General features: G+C 44.0%; 1 protein-coding gene across 9 annotated transcripts in view; it reads right to left on the bottom strand.

The window, feature by feature from the left end:
- Positions 1-17,156, bottom strand: part of EDRF1 (erythroid differentiation regulatory factor 1) — a 46,573-nt gene that overhangs the window by 16,408 nt on the left and 13,009 nt on the right. For 7 of the 9 annotated variants that reach the window (XM_042907702.1, XM_042907706.1, XM_042907704.1 and 4 more), the window contains 13 exons: positions 16,584-16,731; positions 16,404-16,512; positions 16,003-16,114; positions 14,308-14,568; positions 11,903-11,974; positions 11,567-11,717; positions 9,370-9,558; positions 8,841-9,041; positions 7,226-7,444; positions 4,829-5,052; positions 2,480-2,638; positions 2,182-2,331; positions 727-880 (listed from right to left, as the gene is read on the bottom strand). In XM_042907702.1, coding sequence (XP_042763636.1) covers positions 727-880; positions 2,182-2,331; positions 2,480-2,638; positions 4,829-5,052; positions 7,226-7,444; positions 8,841-9,041; positions 9,370-9,558; positions 11,567-11,717; positions 11,903-11,974; positions 14,308-14,568; positions 16,003-16,114; positions 16,404-16,512; positions 16,584-16,731 — 2,149 coding nt within the window. The remainder of the gene's footprint in view (positions 1-726; positions 881-2,181; positions 2,332-2,479; positions 2,639-4,828; positions 5,053-7,225; positions 7,445-8,840; positions 9,042-9,369; positions 9,559-11,566; positions 11,718-11,902; positions 11,975-14,307; positions 14,569-16,002; positions 16,115-16,403; positions 16,513-16,583; positions 16,732-17,156) is intronic. The other 2 variants (XM_042907707.1, XM_042907703.1) reach the window with 2 other exon arrangements.

The following is a 17,156-nucleotide window of genomic DNA, read 5'->3' as shown; positions in this document are numbered from 1 at the left end:
CTTGTGCATCCTTCGGGGGACAACTCCCCTGGAAGAGTCCTCCACGTGGGTAAGTAGCACGTTTGTTTTAATTTTATACAAGAAAACAACTGAAAGAAAACCAAATGAGCAGCCATACTTCAAATGAACGTGTGTCTCTACCGCACAAGAGCTAGGTCTCCAGGGACCCCTCTGCACAAGGGAGCAGGTGGGCGCGAGTGAGAGAACGCGGGCAAACACCCTCTGTGTGCGGCAGCAGCTTGCTCCCTGCTGTGGCTGAGCCTGGACAGAGCGGGCACGCTCGCTTTCGTCCAGCCCTTCCCTTCCCACGGATCTGTGCCCTGCGCGGGCCTACGGTTCTGCTGCCACAATCCACCGCTGCCCGTACCCACCGTGTTTCAAGGGGTTCACCGCTCCGTTACCACCGCTTCTCCCTTCCTAAGTCGTTCGTGATGATTTAATCTCTGATGGTCTCAACTGACTTGCCCCATTTTTTCAAATAAGGGAGCGGGGGCTACGTTTCACTATTTCTATGAAATAAATAGGTCACTGAATGTAATCAAATCCATTTTCTAAACTTCAAAAAGTGTAGAGACTTCTGGCCCCTACCCAAAGTCATCAACTATGGCAAATTAAAAAGAAAACGTTATTTATCATCAAGAGAGATCTCCGGGTCTGCCTCACTCTAAGAGGATCCCACACTAAGTCGATGCCCACAAACATGAGAAATGAAAACGTAAGACTTACTGGTCATCTGAAACTCCGCAAACGCCACTCTTTCTAACTGCACTCTAAGGAGTTCACAAGGAGCATCTTTCAGAAGCTGAAAAAGCTTAACAGCTTTGCTATAATGAAGATCTGCGAGCACCCGGTGCTGCTTCCTAAGATGTTCATCACCAACCTAGAATCAAAAACAAATCCTAAGCCAGGAGTTATTTCACAGTATTTGTTATTTCACAATAACTACTTAACTAAGTCTCTGGATCACTAAACATTAGTGTTGTTTCTCTAGAAGTCTTCAACAGTATTAGCTCTTACGTTTAGGTGTTTAATTCGCTTTTGGTTTATTTTTGTATATGATGTGAGGTAGGAGTCCAAGTGCATTCTTCTGGCATGTGGACATCCAGCTGTGCTAGCACCATGTGCTGAAAAGAAAATTCTTTCCCCATCGCACGGTCTTGGAACGCTAAGGCTTGCTTCTGCCTTGGGGATATCAGGCCACCTGGACACGCCTGAATTTTGATTAGGACCTCCCGGGACAAGGGCTAGAGAGTCCAGGGGCAGTGGAACATGAAGAGAAATCCTCTGTGGTTAAGCTGGACCTCAAAAGGACAATATTCTCAGGCTGAGGGTACCCAGAACGCAGCCTATGCCCAAGGGACTGCAAGACAAATTATCTTGGTCCTGAGCAAAAAAACCAAAACAAACAAATTTTAAAAAGGGGGGGGGGGAGGGGAAACAACCAAACAAAAAACATCCCTGAGAATCTTCCAACACAAGATTCCTGGTAGAAGCCACACAACCTCTCTGGAGGAATGCACCATCAACCTGGGCTGCAACGGATTCTTAAGACACACATGCATCTGAGTACCGGGATTCATGTACCAGGCTGTTCACAGCTTTCAATAATTAATGAAAAATAATAAATAATTAACAATCACAGATTATTCCTAATAGCCTCAAACTGAAACGACCCAAAAGTTCAGGAATCACAGAGAGGATAAACAAACTGTGGTACAGTCATTAAATGAGCGCTACTGAACTAGAAAATGCACTGACCGGGAGGAATGTCACTAACACGACGTCCAGGGAAAGGCAAATAAACCACAGAAGACTGTGTACGGTATGATCTGATCTATAAAGTTCACAACCAGGTAAAACGTAAACACACTGTTTTAAGTGGTCCAACAGGGTACATAACGGAAAAGTCCAGGACGGCAGTTACTCTGGGTGGGTGTGGAGGGAGACTCAGCAGGGAGGGGGAGCACACAGAGGGGACCTAACTGGGTCAACTAATACCCACTCAACTTGTAAGAGGAAAAAATGCAGCGCAGGCGAGAGGGAAAAATTACCTACGCTCCAAATTATTCGAAGGCAGCTAACAGAACACGCGGCATTACAAACACACACTGAGACGGAAGACCAACAGCCAGAACGCTTGTAAATGGACTTGGCATCGAACTGAGGTCGGAAAGGCAGTACCTGATTTCTCAGACAACTGTGGTACATGGACGCCAGCCTGTGATGGATGGTCGCAGCTCGATACTGACAAAGAGGCTGTCGAGCAGACACCGAGTCCACATCACAGTGTTTCAGGGACTTCATCATAGCCTCACTGACTTCTTTTTCAATCTGGGGTTTTTTTAAGGGGGAGGAGAAAACGATGACAAGCCTATGATCTTAAAAGTATTTAAATACTGCTTGTTAAGGAAAATATGTTCAGTATCTGTTAAAGGCTGAAAGCTGCAGACTCCTTTTCTAGCCCAGCAAATATTATTACCTGCTCTTGAGCTTTTCTAGATAATGGCGCGTAGTCTTGCTGCAGAGTTGCCATAGTAAAGTAAGTAGTGGACAGTTCCCAATTCACTGAATCCCAAACGGCTGGGTGTATGTCTCGCGTTCCCAGGGACCTTAGAGCTTTCAAATAGTAATCAACAGCCTGTGCGGGGAGGGAAAGACACAGTTCTCACTCAGTTTAAATCTATGCCAACAGCATACTAAAAATAAAACATCCTTGGGGCGCCTGGGTGGCTCAGTCGGTTAAGCGTCCGACTTCGGCTCAGGTCACGATCTGGCGGTCCGTGAGTTTGAGCCCCGCGTCGGGCTCGGTGCTGACAGCTCGGGGCCTGGAGCCTGTTTCAGATTCTTTGTCTCCCTCTCTCTGACCCTCCCCCATTCATGCTCTGTCTCTCTCGGTCTCAAAAATAAATAAGCGTTAAAAAAAAAAAAATTTTTTAAATTAAATCAAATAAAACATCCTTTTAAGTCACCCAGATGTTGATTTGATCTGGGGACAATTTACAGAAGGGCAATATTATGAAAGGAACAAACGATCTATGAAACAGTTTCAATGAAGAAAAGCTACTTAAAGTGGCTGGCCGCATGCCAGTCCACGTTTCCATGGCAAGTCCCTAAGCCTTGGTGCTTTCTGACTTCTGCTCATGCATGAGGATGCATTTTCTTCCTTTGGTTTTTCTTTTTTTTTTTATAGTTTTTTTTTTAAACATTTGTGTATTTTCGAGACAGAAAGAGAGAGAGAGACAGAGCATGAGCAGGGGAGGTGCAGAGAGGGGGAGACACAAAACCGGAAGCAGGCTCCAGGCTCTGAGCTGTCAGCACAGGGCCCGACGGGGCTCGAACTCCCGAACCAAGAGATTATGACCTGAGCTGAAGTCGGACGCTCAACCGGCTAAGCCACCCAGGTGCCCCTGGTTTTTCTCCTTCTTAAACGAAAATTTGTTTGTATAACTAGTAAACGAGAAAAAAAATAACTAGAAGAGTCTAAGGATAAAAAATCGCTGCTACCCGACTATAAAAAAGCAACCCCCCACGCCCCCTGCCTGAAAGGCACGCCCATTACATTTAAGCAAATAAAATCACATTTAATTCCACCACCCGGCAATAATTTCTACATGTCTTGTAACTATCTACTCTCTGTGTATCTGTAAAGTGGGAAAAACCCCCTGAAACACAGTCACTTTCCCTTTACAACCTCGCATGCCGTGACCATGCTTCACTAGCATGCTCCGAGAGCTCTGAGGTACTTGTTAAGGGAGCGTGCCTGTTCCTTCCCCCTCTCCTACGCTGCAGGTAATTTGATAGACAAAAGAAACTCAATTTTTAAATTTCATAAAAATGTAAAATTTGAAATTTCTTACATCTTAACCATTTTTTTTTAACGTGCACCAATTTTTTGTTCAAGATTATTTGCCTTTTTTTCTATTGGGGCCGTTTATTCTCAATGATTATCTTATTTTTGAAGTAAGTACCATGCCCAATGTGGGGCTCGAACTCACAGCCCCAACATCGAGAGTAGCGTGCTTTACCGACTTAGCCGGTCAGGCGCCCCTATTTTCTTTTTTTTTTTTATTTTTAAAATTTTTTTTTTTAATGTTTATTTATTTTTGAGACAGAGAGAGACAGAGCATGAAAGGGGGAGGGGCAGAGAGAGAGGGAGACACAGAATCGGAAGCAGGCTCCAGGCTCTGAGCTGTCAGCACAGAGCCCGACGCGGGGCTCGAACTCACAGACCGCGAGATCGTGACCTGAGCTGAAGTCGGACGCTTAACCGACTGAGCCACCCAGGCGCCCCTGGCGCCCCTATTTTCGACGGTTCTTAACTCTTCCCTATATATGAAGGGTTTATTAACCTCTGACCTGTCATAGGTTACAAATATTTTCACGAGACTGTGGTGTGCTTTTCAATTTTGCTTTCTGTTATACATTTAAAAACCATTCTTTTTACATGTTTACACGTGTCCATCGTTTACTCTGTTTCCTACTTATTGTATCGTGCGAGGCAAGTCCCGTCCCGTCCCATCCCAAAGGCTCTTCCTTCATCTTCTCCTGGCACTTTCCCAGTTTCCCTTCATGTCAGCCTTTACCCCGCCTGCCCCCTGATGTCTTCTCTGGTTATGCCAACACAACCCACTGATCGTCTTTTCAACACGCCAGCTTCTATACTCAATTCTCCACATCCTAGGGTCGGTTTCTAAGCCTTGTAACTGTCTCGTCACACACCATCGCCACAGCTCTCGTTAGATGTATGGTATTTTCCTGGAGCCACGGCAAAGCTGAGGGCCGATTCGGCGGAAGTGGATGACGTCCGACACGGAAGCAGGTGTGTTACCTTATTATAATACAAGCCTTCTTCCGGTGAAAACTCCCGCTTAAATTCATCACCGGCACCGCAGTGCGCCTGCGCACAAATTCGCATGAGTCTCCCCGTGTTACACAACAAAAGGGCAGCGTTTGTAGCATCATCGATTGACTCAAAGTTGTGGATTCCTTTTTCAAAACAAGAAAAGCTTTTTTTCCACAGCTGCTGCTCCGCAGTAGACACACTCTTGCTCACTTCACACAAAAAAGAAAAAAACACACGTAAGTGGACATCAGTGTAAACCCCGTGTGTCCCAGGGAAGGACGAGGGGAGGAGGGGAGGAGGGGAGGAGGGGAGGAGGGGAGGAGGGGAGGAGGGGAGGAGGGGAGGAGGGGAGGAGGGGAGGAGGGGAGGAGGGGAGGAGGGGAGGAGGGGAGGAGGGGAGGAGGGCAGGGACAGGACGGCTAAGGAAGTGGCCAAGCGGAGTCACCACGGCGAGCTGCTGAGCTGCTATCATTGTCCTCACTCGCCTCAAATTCACGGTGAGGCCCTACCCCCAGTGTGGCTGTATTGGGAGATGGGGCCTTTAAAGAGGCAACTACAGCTCGAGGAGGATAGGATGGGCCCTAATCCAACATGACTGGTGGTTTTCGAGGAGACACAGACACCAGGGCTTGCACAGAGAGACCAACTAAGGACATGGCTAAAAGGTGGCCATCTGCAGGCCACAGAGAGGGGCCTCAGAAAAACCCAACCTTGCTGGCACCTTGATAATGAACTTCCAGCTTCCAGCTTGTGAGAAATACAATTTCTGTTGTTTAAGCCACCCAATCTATGCTATTTTGTTATGGCAGCCTGAGCAGACTAATACAACATGAAAACGTGGCCCTTCTTCACTCTTAACTAATAAAACAAGCCAATAAAATTATCTGACAAAGCACGATGTTATGAAGATTCAAAACACATGGTCCCATGGAGTTATGAGAGGTGGAATCTGTGTTGTATCCAACCCTCCTAGGTTTCTATCGCTTTGATGCTCCTTCACCACCACCGTCCTCCTCCAAACGCACCTTAAAAGCACAGGTTCTTACTTCTCAATCAAAAATACGCATGTGGGTTCCTGGGTGGCTCGATCAGTTAAGGCTGCTGATTTCGGCTCAGGTCATGATCTTACGGCTCCCGGGATAAGCCCTGTGTCAGCTCTGCACGGACAGCCGGGAGCCCACTTAGGATTCTCTTTCCCTCTCTCTCTGCCCCTCTCCCCCTGCTAGCTCTCTCTCAAAATAAACATTCAAAAATATATATATAATAACATTTTCTTTTTAAAATTTTAAAGTTATTTTACAAGTGCAAGTCGGTGGGGGGGGGGAGGGGGGGGGAATCCCAAACAGACTCCGCACTAACAGCGACACAGGGCTTGAACTCATGAACCGTGAGGTCATGACCTGAGCTGAAATCAAGAGTTGGACGCTTAACCAACTGAGCCACCCAAACCTCCCAATACGGCAACACTGTAGAAAGCGCGGACCCTCTGCATCTCTCGTGCCAAGCACAGGCCACAGACCACCGCACGCACGTGCACACACACACTCACACTCTCTCTCGCTCTCGGATTACCTGCTGTCCTCATTCCTCTCAGCTCTTCGCCTCCTCACACCGGGTCCAGTCTTTACATTGCCATCATTCTCACGGCTCCAACTATCCCCCCACCTTCCATCCGAGCGATTCCCCAACCTGCGCCTTGCTATCCCAAATAGCTCTAAGTCCAGGTTCCTAACCAACAACTGAGCGAGACCTTCTGCTCACATGTCCGCTGGTATCTCAAACTCGGTGTGGGCCCAGCTGAATCCACTAGCCTGTGCCTGAATCACACAAGGCCCCCGCGTTACTCTCACCACCCACTGGACCGCGCCACCTCTGGCTCCTTCTCTAGGCTGCCTACTCAGTGTGGACAGCACCCCCTTTCCCGTATCTGCCTGCCGACATCCTGTGTATCACGTACCAACCTGCTCGAACCACCTTCTCCCCAAAAGCCCTCCAAGAACCTCACACCTTCAACGAACCTCTGTCCCCACTCTTCTGGACTGCACTTGTGCTCACGGCATTTTCCAAAGATTTACATTTCTATCTGGCTTCCTGACACGGAAGAGAAACTAGGTTTCAGCTGCATACCCAGGGGAGAGCCTAGCACCGGCTGGTTGTGCGCTTCACTTTTGAACGGATCAGATGCAGAAAGGAGGACATGGAAATGAGGACTCTCAAAGGGCAATGGCTTTTTATTTCTCAAGAACTTAAGAATAAAAGATTCTTTAAGAGAGCACCCCTTTATACACAAAATCAAACGCCACAAGTCTTTGCCGAAACCACAAGACCAGCATGATTTTCTACCAGAATAGGCAATAAAGAGGACTCCAAAGAGATACTCACCTACTCTCTCACTCTGCAGTGCAGCTGCCTGATTCATGTAAAACACACCGATTTCATTTCTGATATTACCCATTCTCTTCAATACTTGTACATAGTGTTCTGGGTTTTGGCTTTTTAAGTCACTAAATTGCAAGATTTCATTAGCAGCTTCATAACACTTACAACTAACTGAAAGCTGACTCTCTAAGTCTGTAGACAAATCAGTTGCCCATGCAAATCCTTAAAAAAAAAAAAAAAAAAAAAAAAAAAATCACCGTGAGTCACATGAACCCTTCTTCCTTAGTATCTACATAATCTCACATTTTTAAGACCACAAAATAAATCTAATACTGTATAAACCTAAGATTCAATCAATGCAACTAAAATTAAGTTTCAAAGGAAAGATCCTTTATTTAAAAAACCATATTTTCCTGGGATATTAATGTTTGAATAAGAAATATTTTCCTAAAAATACCAAAAACTTCCCAAGACCTGGATTTTACCAAGTACACCTGCTTACTGGTACAAGCCTAAAGTTGTTTGTGGATACAGAGTAAATCTTTTTTTTTTCTTTTTAATCAATGGAAATAGTTCTTGAAATAAAGCTCTGATTGCTACCAGAGGCTATTTAAGTACATTATGGCTTGCGATGTAAGTTTAACTCATTGAAGAAGCTACTACCTCAAAGACTTGAGCTCAAAGACTTAAACATGCTATGGAGTGGGAATGGAATAGACTTAAGTGCAGGGTTCAACATTCAAGAAGGGAAAAGGGAGTGCTACTGCCGTTAACACTGGAACATGAGAGAATGCCACGCTCACAAACAAGTGTTTTCAATGAAATTAATTTGATGGGAGTGGTAAAAACACACTGAAGGTTTTCTCACTGTGTCTATGAAAATAAAATGATCATTTGAGAAACTCAGAAGGAAAGAAGGGGAAGAGAGAGGGCAAAAAAATGAAATACTACATTTCTCCCCAGTGTACTTCTCTAGATATTACATGTCCAAAAGTTTTTGGGAGGTGGGTATCAGGTAATAAACATTTCAGGAGCAAAAGAAGACAATTCCATGGTAAGTAAAAGGACTGATCTCTTGGCTCACTTACTGCCCTAACTGCAGTGTGCTGACGACTGTATCGAAAGAGGCAGGGATACAGCCGCTAGGAATAATACTCCGATTTCAGAGCTTTAATATCTCACAACTCCAGAAGAAATATATATATATTCCCTAAGATAGTCAGCTATGAATGAAGTTTAAAAAATGATCTCTGTATCTGAGCCCCTGGAAATCATTCAGAAGGTAATTCATTCACTTTTTCCAACTGTTAATTCCTTTTCAAAAGAAAATCACGGCTTGGTTAGTGGACTGCAAGGTCACCTAGAAAAACCTGGACGGAAAGAGGAGTAAAAGGTCAACACAGCTGACTTAGAGCTTATTTTATCGTTATTTGAGAATTTCTAATTTTACAACTAGAACGATTTCGAAACCACTTTACGCACAAATACACACGGAATCACACTCGATTTTAAAGTTAAGAGAGCAGAACAACAGAACTGCAATATTGGAACGCTAACGTTCCCGCCACTTCTCCGGACACACCCCGGTCGGTTCGCGTCCCAGGCCTGGCCGACGCACCTTGACACGGGGACTCCCTGTGGAGGCTGTGCAGGATCTCCTGGTCTTCTTTTGTTTGATAATTAAACTCCTCAAGATGTGCGGCTCTGTTGTTTGCGTTCTGGGCCAGCATTAGTTGGATATCACCGCAGAGCGTCAAATATTGAGAAAGAAACAGCAGCACTTCAGAAAGCATATTGGTGCAGAGGCAGCAGTAAGTATCTAGGCAGAAAGGACGGCAAAGAGAAAAGACACTGGTGCGTGAAAAATTAACATAATGATTATTAAGAAAATCTGTTACTAGCTGAGAGCTTCGTACCACTGTACCGAAGTTTCTTACGTTACATATGGCTTCCTAGGTGTCAAAAGGAAGGGATAATTAACCACTCAGAGCAGAAAATAAAATACTGAGTAACAGACTCAAGAACAGAAAGTTATTTCAAAATTAAGTTTTACAACAGAAACAGGAGTGAAATTCCATTGTGATTCAGATGCCTTTTCTGTTCTCCCTCCCGATGCCTATTAAACATATTAATTTACAGTGACTTACCGTGGCTCTGCAAAGCTAATTTAATGTATCGTAACGCTCTTCCGTATTTCTGAAGACTCATGGCAGCATCAGACAAAACATAATAGGCCTTTGATGACTTGAGAATCAGCTGGAGTTTCATTTTATGTTGCCAAGAACCAGGGATCATTCCAGATTGGCTGGAATAATTACCCTTCTGAAGGGAGCCCACTATGACAGGAGAGGGGGAGAGAAGGCAACACGTTTTTTTTGAACCTAAGTCTCACCATAAAAAAATAATTTGTTTCTTGCCAGAAACAGTCCAGGTTTAGGTAGCATAACTACAACAAGACCGGTAACTACTGTGCTTTACTACTTAACAATAGAGTATAATGGCAGCGTTTCAATGGACCCTCATTGGGATTTCTGAAGGCTTTCTGCTCCCTGCAGCCGTTAACTCTGTCATTCTCTTTCAGGGTCACATGTAACTAAACTCATGACTGGCCCGTCCTTTCTCCAGTCTACATGCCAACCGGCCAGAAAGTTTACCCTTCTAAAACAAACTTTAATTGCGGTGGAACCCCTGTTCTAGAACACTGAAATGGTTTCTCACCTCTTACTAAATCCTGTCTATGCGCCTTAGCCCCACTTCCTACAGGACGTTTTTGTCTTCCTCCGCGGTATTCCACCCCTACTACCCATCGGCCAAAGTCAAGTTACTGCTTGTTGCCTACACAGAGGCCTATTTTTTCCACACACCCCCCCCCCCCCCCCCGCAGTGGACTATTTCCTCTCCCAGGAACACTCTTTACTTAAAGTCCAGCCTATTACTATCTTCTTCATCTAACAAATGGTCATTTTTTGTGCCAAGCACTGTCCTAGGCACCAGAAACAGTGACATGCTGTTGTATGGCCTCCTTCCTTGAAGATCTCCCAGAGCAGAGGTGCAGACGGGCTGCTAACATAAACCACAGCAAAATCGATTAAGTGCAAGTACAGAGATGAAAACAAAATGGCTGCAGGAACCCTCCCTCCCCAGTCTCTCAGCCTCAAGATTCTCTTTTTTCGATCAGCAACGACACAAGTCTTTCAAAGCAATGAAGGCACAATCTCTATTATGGTTTCTTTTAATGCATGGATTTCTTTTCCCTCTGCTACCGCATGAACTTTCTGCACCTGAGGTATTGCGAGAACACCAGAGATGAAGAAGACACAATTTTCGCTCACAACCATATTGGTGTGCGCGCAGAAAACCATTCGGCACAACTAACTATAGCAGAAGACAAAATTAAGTGCTCAAGGACAAAGTGGTTAAGAGAATCAATTCTGACTAGACGGGAGCATAAAGATCTTGAACATACATCAACGGGATTTTCAACAGCTGAGTCGGGGAGAAAGGAAGGAAGAAAAGGCATTTCAAAAAAAAAAAAAATACCATAAAAAAGGCAGCGATGTCTCAAGTCCTGGTGTTCTCACTGCAGAGGGGCTCAAGCCTGGCCCACAGCAAGCACTACATCAACGCCAGGGAAATAAATTTACTTCCCCACCTACAACTTATGTTCATGAAGAGAAGAAAAGTCAGGAAAGCATTTGTATTTCATACACACAGGCTTCCAAAACATTTTTTAAACAAGACAGACTTTTCAAAAGTCCACATGCTCTTCATGAAGTGACTTTCCTGAGGAACCAACCAGACAACGTATAAGTGACCTTTCTGGTTTATTCAAGAACCACGGGGTAACAACAGCCAACAACTCTATGGGGCTCACGTGTGCCGCGACTCTAAGCACTTGACATGTATTAATTCATTTGATCCATATAAAACCCTTTAAAACAGGCACCACTGTCTCCAGTTGGAGAGAAAACAAGGCTCAAAGAAGTGGAACTTGCCCTAGCAAAGCCAAGATTTGAAGCGAGGCAGTTTGGTTCCTAAGTCTGCTCTTCAACACTCAGCTGCTTTAACTGAAGTCATTTCTTAGGAGAACCCTACTGGGCGGAAGGCATCAGCTCTTTGCTGCAGGGGGAAGGAGAACTTATTAGGAGTAGCTATAAAGGATCAAAATTATCCTCTGTTTCATACTTTGAATGAAACGGTATTTCCCCCTACTTTCCATTCACATGGCATCCTTTTCCTGAATTCCTTTCAATGAATGCCTTAATTGACAGAAGTCTGCCACCGATAAAGGACTAGTACACCATTCTATAGAAGAGTCCTTATTTGCACATCAATCCAACTTACTTTTGTCCAAAAACAAGGCCATCTGCTTCTCCAGACCCTCAGGACCCCCCCTTGTGGATTCATCTTCATATTTTAATGGGATCGGGGTGTTGGGGTCAGCTGCAGGAAGATCGCTTTCTTTTTTAATGCTGCTATCCACAGATTTTAGCCCCTTTAAGCAAGGAGAAACAGTTATCACACACATAACGGAAGGTCAACCGTAAACGAGATACAAGGCACTGAACACATGTAGGAAAATTTACACTCTGAAAATAGACTTTAGTCACCAACAAACAAGTGCCATGTGCATACCAAGTGCAAGTTCAGCGAAACAGTGAAGACTGAACGAAGGCCTACCTCCAGAACATAGCTGAGCACAAGTCTACAGCGCTCCTCGGTGTCATGGCAAACCGGAAAGGTGCAACTGGGCTTCAGAAACAGACATTTCAAGTGATTAGTAGGCCGCCCCCATGACAAATTCCACAGCTCTCGGCTCCTGGGAATTACTAAAACTCCACACGTCAATAACTTCAACATGTGCTTACGCATTCAGCTTCGTGAGGTAACGTACCGCCTTAACCGCACATTAAATTGATACAAGCATCAACAAAAATCTTGCCTGATGAAAAGATCTTCCCAAGTGTAGGTGACTTTCAATTCTTAAAGTTTTAAACATAATTCTGTTACGACACAGCAAGAACGTAATGTTTTAGGTAAACGCGTACCCCATCTCAGAGGGCAATGTGGCCCCCGGTCAGCACGGCTACTTGGCAACACGCAGTTAACAGTACCCCAATTTGGCAATAAGTTAACGAGGATCGCCAGTGGTCTCGGCGTATAATTTATGTGCTTAAGTAGGAGCAGAACCAGTTAACGACCTACATCTACTAAGTGATAGTATGTGTAGGGGCCTCTGTGAGGCAGGTCACTTTTGGGGACTCCTGCAAGGCTGGAATCACTGTTCTCATTTTACAGCGAGCACAGATGTGAAGTAATCTGTCCACAGACACAGGAGGCTGAAACGGAGGTGTGGAAGCCATGCTGACTGTACTTCAAACAGTATGTTTTATAAGGCAAGGCTCACTAAAGACCCATTTACAGGAATACCATGACTGTATTTTTGAGTGCCTCGGATAGCAATAAAAATCACGGTCTATATAAAAAAAAAAAGTCAACTAACATATCACTACGTCTTTAATTATTACCTACTTAAAATCTTTTAATTAAAAGACCCATAAATCCAGGGTCTTTACAACGCAGTTCCCCAAATACATTAAATTATTGATTGCAGAAGTTCTGTTTACAATCAGAGAAAACAGTTTTTTCAACTCTACTGTGGAGTTCAAGCTGAAAGTGCACGAAAACTCGGATGGACAGTAACTTTTCCCACAGTCATTTAATCAAGTATTTACGGAGCACCTATTATGTGTTCTAGACACAGGAGACACAAGAAGGTCCATACCTACGGGGAGCTTCTGTTTTAGTGAAAGGAAAACAAACACAAACCTCAGGGACAGATCACTACCTCCATGAAGGACAGAAAAATACAGCATGGTTTTAGCCAGAGTGGTCTAGGTCTCTGAAAGGAGCGACACTTTCATGAGGATTTAAGGCTTAGAGAAAGGCAACCACGCAAACTTCCGGGACGTGCTGAGCACAAGCAACGGCAGATGCCTCCACTGGGCATGATCCTGACGAGCTGGAGGCAGGAAAAAAGGCGGTGAGGGGAAGGTAAAGGAGAGGGAGAGTGCAGGAAGTCAAAAAGCTAGGCAATGTTTTATGGGGACAGCGAGGTCCTCTAAAAGCTTCCCCGGATATAAAGTTTCCACCTGAAAGTTTAAACTCTGAGCTTACGTTAAGAGGTGACTTGTAAATAGGACCATAACTCAGTTCAGCGAATAGCCAGTGTCTTTTAAGGCTGACTTGGATCTGATCACAGGGTGGACTGGAAGGTAGTTAGGATTCAGAAACAGAAACTTCATTCTAATGTCTGGAGAAAGACTGACGGTAGAAGAATAGTCAATGCAATCCACATCACCAGAAATCCAAGGGTGGGAAGTTGTTAGGGTCTATCTGACCTTGACCAGGACAGAGATATGTCCAACCTAGTTGACATGGCCCAGTCACTGAGTCGACCAGACCTTGACCAGGACAGAGGTATGTCCAACCTAGTTGACATGGCCCAGTCACTGAGTCGACCAGACCTTGACCAGGACAGAGGTATGTCCAACCTAGTTGACATGGCCCAATCACTGAGTCTACCAGACCTTGACCAGGACAGAGGTATGTCCAACCTAGTTGACATGGCCCAGTCACTGAGTCGACCAGACCTTGACCAGGACAGAGATATGTTCAATCGAGCTGACATGGTCCAGTCACTGAAAAAGTCCTGTCCTGTAGCCCTGGGATAAGGAACCAGGTTCCTCGCAAATGGACCAATGAGCTACCTCCTGTCTACTTATTCTACGTTCACCAAGCAATATATGCAGTTTCCCAGCAACCCAGAAACGGAGAAGGAAGACCCTAGTGAGGAGACAGGACTACCTGCTGGTCACTGCAAAGGAAAGTCTCCTACATAAAAATTAGTATACTGATGTGCGATTTGCACGTTGCCCGCCATCGGTCTGCATGTTGGATCAGTTACCCTGGGGCAATTACAAATTTGACCGTGGACCATAAAGGATCTCCCGAAGTAATGCCTTCTTTTGAGAGGCTAGCTGTATTCAATTAACCACTGGTAAAACTTTAACAAAAACGCTTACTCGGATTTGATGAATGGATTTGTATTTCTCCGGAACTGACAATTCTCCAACAGACTTAATGATAGCTACTGCTTTGTTATCATCCGATGGATCAGAACCGGTGCCATAGGATCCATTTTCATCGCTGTCTGCCAGCTCTTCCTCCTCTTCACTGTAACTTTCATCAGAATTTTCATTTAAAGGAGATTCTGAACTTTCTTCTTTTTTAGGTTCATCTAATTGAAAAAGTTCTGAAAGCATGTAATTGGCTGAAGCAATAATCTTACAAAAAGAAAAAAAAAAGAAATATGTGTGATTATCATCAGAACTGAGCATTCTAAAGCAGAATGAATGTTACTACTGTACTAATAGATTTCTGGAGGTCTGCAACAGGCTTTTTCCACCAGACCGTTACACTCAGAAAGAACTGGTCCCAAGTCAAAGGTCTGCCATAAAATCTTCCTGGGTTGGTATGTTTATTTCCCGAAATTATTCCATCCCCAGCCCACCGTCTTAAAAAAGGGGGCAACTGGTGACAAAAGTTTTCACATGTGTAGTGTTTTAACTGAAGTATTAGCAAGAGAACACTCCATATTAACTGAGAAACCAGAATTTCTCTTTATAAGCTATGAATTAATAAGGGTTTTAATAAGCAACTAATACATGTTACAGGATCCTTGGTTCTAGGGGGGAAAAAACCTCCACTAGCTTAATGAAGGAAAAGTCCATCCGGACATCTTGTAAAATTAGTGTTTATGTATTACCATTATTATTCCACTCTATTATTTGTTATTAATTCTTGATCACATTCAATAATTTTAACACCAGTTTCCAACTTCCACATAAACTATCCAATTTCCACAAAATATCACCACCTCCATCAATTAAATATTTAAGTCAGAAATTATTTTGCCACTTTTCTTCAAAAAAAGTTTTCTCTTGGTTTAGTCTCTAGGATAAACTGTTATAGTCAAACTGGATGTGGCGACAATTAACTTGGGCCTTTAAAAAAAAGTGCACATGTGACACAACTTTTTCTAATGTAAATGGGATACAACTAGCAGTAAACCACAAAGCCGCTGTCGGATTCAGACACCTGAGGGTAAGGAGAATGGGAAATCGTGGGGCACACGGCTCAAGGATTGTTTTGAGAGAGGCTGTGTACATTTAAGTATGGAGTGCGAACCTAATTTACACAACAAAGTGATAACAAGGTCCACGTGTGTAAATGGATCTTTTAAAAGATACTGTAGATACCGTAAAATAGTTTCTCTGCCTTCTAGACGCGGTAAGACAAAAGGAAAAAAACAGCACTACTCAGTTAAAATTACGGGAGTCCTAAATTTAGAGAAGAGGGCTATCCAAGAGAAATGTAATGGAAGCCAGCCACATAGGAAATTTTAAATTTCTAGTGCCTAAATTATAAAAAATAAAATCTGGGGAAATTAATGTTAATGTATTTGTTCCACTGCACAAGACATGATCATTTCAACATGCAACGTGTACACACAACATGCGGAATTCAATGTGTATTTTACACTTAAGACACATCCCAATTCAGATGAAGCACATTTTCAGTGCTCAGCAGCCACATGTGGTTACGGGCTGCCGTAATGGGGCAGTTCAGACTATGCGTTAGCAGCTTTAATGTGTAGGCAACAATTCTCTATCAGAATGCTAGGCTGTTTTTCAAGAACACGTAAATGTTAATCTTACTTGAGGATGTCTGCTTTTGTCCAACAACTTAACACAATTAAGAAGCAATGTTCTAACAGTCCCGTAGTGTTTCTTATTTTGATTCTTCTTCATCATCATGTTGCAAGCAACCCTAGAAAAATATTTGTATCATTTCACACCCATTCCTCATTCTCTGCGAGACTCAAGTATAAGCATACTCCTCCTACCTTCTAATAGTATACGAAATACAAGAAACCATTACCGTATCTTCTGAATATGGCATTCATCCCCTACAAGTGGACAGCGACAGAGTCTGTATACATATATACATACTTCGTCTCTTAACCCACAAAAACCGAAAGGGTATTTAAGAGATTTAACCTAGATAGTGTGGCCATACATCTTAAAATTTAATTCAGTTTACTTCTCCAAGCACTCACTTATATAAGAGAATAGCCACCGGCATTGTGAACGGATTTTGGTACTTGTCTTCAGTTTCTTCACAAAGAGTAGTGAGATCGTAGAGCTTCACTATATCACTCCCACTTGCTGAAAAGGAAAACAAACCTCAGTTTACTGGAGTCGCTCAATCATTATTGGTCATTCAAGAATTCGTTTACCTTTAAACAGCCAATAGGTATGTCCTTCTTTGGTACAGTTAGATTTCAGAAACGATAAAATATTCTGTGCAATGTCTTTTATGACCTTCGTAGAGAAGTTCGAGTTTTCCAAATTGGGAATCTCTTCTGTTTTTATCATTTCATACTTCTGCAAAACACAGAATACATTTTCAGGAAAACACCTAGGCGGCAACACTTCTCTTACTAAAAAGGAACCAAATGCATAGATCCTGCAGTCAGAGATCTCTGCGGCCTGGAAGAGTTTCAAGCGCTGCTTCTCAGTCTTTTTATGGCTCCAGCGTCCTGAAGGAAATGGGACCCACCTGTCGGCAATGCCGTCGCTTGCCGCAGGAGTGAGTCTCAAGCGAGAATCACCACCAATTTAGAACCACAGATTTAGGCGGGATCCTATTCCGGTCCTCACGTGCAGCAGCTCATAGCACACCCTTTCTTCTCTCCACCTAGTGGTTTTCACCTGGGAGGGTGGTAGACAAGGCGGACTTCACCCAGCAAGCTCTTCCCCCCCAGACACTGGACTCCCCTGGACAGTCTCCTCGGTAGACCGTCCTCTTC

This window comes from Panthera leo, chromosome D2 (assembly GCF_018350215.1).
Source record: "Panthera leo isolate Ple1 chromosome D2, P.leo_Ple1_pat1.1, whole genome shotgun sequence".
NCBI lineage: Eukaryota > Metazoa > Chordata > Mammalia > Carnivora > Felidae > Panthera > Panthera leo.
This window is presented reverse-complemented; position numbering and strand designations above follow the sequence as displayed.